At 60.1% G+C, this 4,279-nt stretch overlaps 1 protein-coding gene across 1 annotated transcript; it reads right to left on the bottom strand.

Moving 5' to 3' along the window:
- Positions 1–3,021: 3,021 nt before the first annotated feature.
- PHLDA2 (pleckstrin homology like domain family A member 2) lies at positions 3,022–4,207 on the bottom strand. The gene is made up of 2 exons (XM_017887407.1): positions 3,639–4,207; positions 3,022–3,416 (listed from the first exon to the last, which is right to left on the bottom strand). The coding sequence occupies exon 1, from the start codon at positions 4,105–4,107 to the stop codon at positions 3,649–3,651; it is 459 nt and encodes a 152-aa protein (XP_017742896.1). The 5' UTR covers positions 4,108–4,207; the 3' UTR covers positions 3,022–3,416; positions 3,639–3,648.
- Positions 4,208–4,279: the final 72 nt, after the last annotated feature.

The raw sequence follows: 4,279 nt of genomic DNA, 5'->3' as shown, positions 1-4,279 counted from the left end.
CCTCTTCCGGGCTGGTTTCTGCAGGCTATCGCGTGGTCTGCCTGTGTCCTTCAGTGAGGGATGGGGCCTCGGGGCTGGAGGGCTTCCTAGAGGAGGGGGCCTACAGCTGGGCAAAGCTCTGGGAAGGACAGAATCACCCAAATTGGTTCACCGTTATTAGTACAGTCCGCCCACAAAGGAGTTCCCCTGCTGCCGCGCAGACAGCTCTTGCTCACACCCCAAGCAATGGGGAGCTCACTGCCCAACCCCCGCCCACAGTGTGCCTGCCCAAAAGCAGAAACAGGTTGCTTTAAAAGATCAGGGAACCTGGCTGGGCGTGGTGGCTCACGCCTGTAATCCCAGCACTGGGAGGCCGAGGCAGGCAGATCATGAGGTCAAGAGATGGAAACCATCCTGGCCAACGTGGAGAAATTCTTGCTCTACTAAAAATATTTTTTAAAAAATTAGCTGGGGGCCGGGCGCGGTGGCTCAAACCTGTAATCCCAGCACTTTGGGAGGCCGAGACGGGTGGATCACGAGGTCAGGAGATCGAGACCATCCTGGCTAACACGGTGAAACCCCGTCTCTACTAAAAAATACAAAAAATTAGCCGGGCGAGATGGCGGGCGCCTGTAGTCCCAGCTACTCGGGAGGCTGAGGCAGGAGAATGGCGTAAACCCGGGAGGCGGAGCTTGCAGTGAGCCGAGATCACGCCACCGCACTCCAGCCTGGGCGACAGAGCGAGACTCCGTCTCAAAAAAAATAATAATAATAAAAATAAAAAATAAAAATAAAAAATTAGCTGGATGAGGTGGTGCGTGCCTATAGTCCCAGCTACTCGGGAAGCTGAGGCAGGAGAATCGCTTGAACCCAGGAGGCAGAGGTTGCAGTGAGCTGAGATACCACCATAGCAAGACTGTCTCAAAAAAAAAAAAAAAAAAAAAAAAAAACAGGCCAGGGAACTGAGGCCTTCCTAGATGGAAGGAAAAATGCCCTCACTCTGCTGAACAGCCCAGCGCACAAACCCAAACCCTGGTCCCAGAACTGCACCAGGGAGGCTGCCAGCCACCCGCACCCCGGAACTGCACCAGACACGGCCAGTCACACGAACCCCAGGACTGCACCACACACTGCCAGCCACCTGAACCCCAGAACCGCACCAGACACTGCCAGCCTCCCGAACCCCAGAACTGCACCCGACACGGCCAGTCACATAAACCCCGGAACTGCACTAGGGAGGCTGCCAGCCACCCGAACCCCAGAACTCCTCTGGTGTCCCCTTCTCTCAGCCTCTTTGACCTATAGCTCGATGGCCCCCAACATTTTCTGCACCAGGGACCAGTTTCATGGAAGACAGTTTTTCCACAGATGTGGCTGGGCAAGATGGAACTGTTCCACCCCAGATCATCAGGTATTAGGTTCTCATGGGGAGTGCTCAACCTAGATCCCTCTTGTGCACAGTTCACAGTAGGGTTCTCGCTCCTGTGAGAATCTAATGCTGCCGCTGACCTGGCGGGAGGTGGAATTCAGGTGGTCGCTTGCCCCGCTGCACACCTCCTGCTGTGTGGCCCGGCTACTAACAGGCTATGGACCAGTACCCATCCATGGCCTGGGAATTGGGGGTCCCTCCTATAGCTGATGTGCTGGCCAGGCCACGCACTGTTGCCTTCCAGCCTCCTGACCACAGGACTTCCCGACCCCTCACCCCCACCTCCTGGCCCTGGGTTCTGGAGACAAGGAGAACTGGGCATGAGAAGGCCAGCCCAGCCGCTGTGACCAGTTGACCCATCTGGAGAGAAAAGGCTTTCCACAGCCTCAGCGAGGGTCTGCAGCTGCCCCCGAGACCATGAAGGCTGCCCCTTCTCTCCTCAGGCTGCTTTTAAAAGAGGCTGTTAAAACATGGACTCCCCAAACCTTAGAATTCCACTGTTCTCAGAATTTGAGGAATTCCAAAATTCCTCAAACAAGAAGTGGCCTCAGTGAGCCAAGGGCCATCAACCGTTTTCGCCTAAAGCTCAGGCCAGATCATGCCTATGCTTGAAGATCCCAGGGGCAAGGGCTCTCCTCTTGACCTTGGATATCCATCCAGGTGAGGCTCTGGTGGGGCAGCTAGGAGGCCCAGGAGCCCAGCCAGGCAGCGTCCCCTGCTGCTCTTTTCTGCTTTTTGCAGGAGCCCCTCTACCATTTGCACAGGGGCTTCACAAATTGTGTTCGGGAGAAATTTCCTTGCAGGAAATAGTTTCTTCTGGACCTAGCACCAACACTCCTACGGGCCAGGCAGCGAAGGGCTAGCACCCTCCCCGCCCTGACCCCGGACCAGCTAGGAGGTTTGGTTGGCCCCCTAGCAACAGAGATTAGGGGCCAATTCTGGCACTTCTCTGCCTCCCCTACTGGCATCCCTCCAACCACGAAGGTTCCAGAAATGAAGGCCCCATTGTGGGGCGAGGAGTCATGCCTATACCCCTTATCACCTCCTCAGCTTGTTCATCATCAGGAGCCCTTCTGGGTGGGGGACACACTTCCCAAACCCTAACTGTCTCAGACCATCCCTGTCTTTCGGAGAGCACTGCCAGACCGGAGGGCAGAAAGCCGTGGTCAGCTATCTCAGAAAGAGGAGCAGGGGTTTGCTGCACTCAGGCCTCTCCACCCCAATGGCCTGGGCCAGCACCTGGACGTGCAGGGACCTCTGCCTCCTGCCCCACCATCGGAGACAGCCCTGAACTCTCTCCTGTTCCCCCAAAAGCAAAGGCGACCCTGCCGGCCCCACACTGCGGGCACTGGCCAGGAGCGACTGGCGGCAGGCAACCAGAGGGCTGGGCACTTCCCTTTGGTCTGGCTGCGCGGGTGGTATGTGGGGAGGAAGGGCTGCTGGGGAACGTCCCCCCACCACAGGCAGCAGCAGCTCGGACCCAGGGCCCTTGTCCTCCCCAGGCTCAATTCCTCAGGACACACCAAGGAGCAGAAGTTAGCCAGGGTCAAGCCCCAGGGCACTTCCTGGCCTCTGGGGAGGCTACTTAGAAAAGAGGGTGTGGACCAGGCTCAGCAGATGAGACGATTCATTTATTCATTCAAAGCCGGTTCCCAGCGCCTTTCACGCCAGCCCCGCAGGACTGGATGAGGGTGTCCTGCCCACCCATTCCTGGGCCTCCACCCTCCCAGCAGGAACCTCACTGAGCCACAGCCGAATGGTAGAAAAGCAAACTGGCCAAGTGATTTATTTGCAATGGGCACAGTGATGCAAAAACAAGATATTAAGACTATAAAATATGTGACTACAAAGAACCAGTGAAATAAATACATAGATATTAGATAGTCCAATAACTTAAGGCGCCCGTGCAACGGAGCAAGGATCCGCGCGCACGGGAAGTTCTGCTGCTGCGGAGCTGGAGAGCGCCGGCCACGTCCTGGCCTCGGTCCGACTCGTCCAGCGTATGGCCCTGTGGGGAAAGGACTGGGTCAGGGAGCTGTGCCAGGGCCGGTCGGGGTCCAGCCCAAGGGGCCCCGAGACCCTGACGCGAGGGGGCCAGCGCGATTGCGGGGCGCCGGGTCCCCCAAGGAGATGCAGCTCCCCGCCCCGCCCCGCCGTCTGACGTTGAAGTGGTTTTTCCCAACGGCCCCCGTCCCGGCTGTGAGGGCGCGGGGCTCGCCGGGGCACTCACAGCGGCGGGCTCATGGCGTGCGGGGCTTGGGCTGCGGAGATGGCCCGGAGGGCTCGGAGGGTGCGGCGGCCACGGCGGCCTCGGCGGCCTCGGCGGGTGCGGCGAGCGCGGCGGGTGCGGTGCGTTCCTGGCGGCTGCGAAAGTCCTGCAGGGCGCGGCGGTTCTGGAAATCGATGAGCGCCAGCGCGATGGCCGCGTTCCAGCAGCTCTCGCCCGCGCAGCGGAAGTCGATCTCCTTGTGGTCCGTGGTGACGATGGTGAAGTACACGTACTTGCCGGTGCGCTCCACGCAGTCCACCTTGAGGATGGAGTGGAAGCGCAGCTCCTTGGGGCGCGCGCGGGGGCTGGCGGGGAACAGGCTCAGGCGGTCGGAGGTGAGCACGCCGCGCTTCTTCTTCCATAGCTGGAAGAGGCTGTCGCTGCGCTTCTCCAGCTCGCCCTCGCGTAGCACCTCGTCGGGGGACTTCATGGCGTGCCGGGCGTAGGACTGGGAGCGGCAATGCGAGAGGCAGCTTGGGCGGTGGCGGCGCCGGATCTGCTCCTCGTGGCCCCGGCGCGGCCTTTATAGCTGCCCCTCCCCGCCCCGCCCCGCCCCGGCCCTTGGGCCACCCCGCCCCCCCGCGCCCCGCGCGCCCCAGGCC

This window comes from Rhinopithecus bieti, unplaced genomic scaffold (assembly GCF_001698545.2).
Source record: "Rhinopithecus bieti isolate Rb0 unplaced genomic scaffold, ASM169854v2 scaffold_1014, whole genome shotgun sequence".
NCBI lineage: Eukaryota > Metazoa > Chordata > Mammalia > Primates > Cercopithecidae > Rhinopithecus > Rhinopithecus bieti.
The sequence above is the reverse complement of the archived record's forward strand: the minus strand, read 5'-3'. Positions and strand labels throughout refer to the sequence as shown.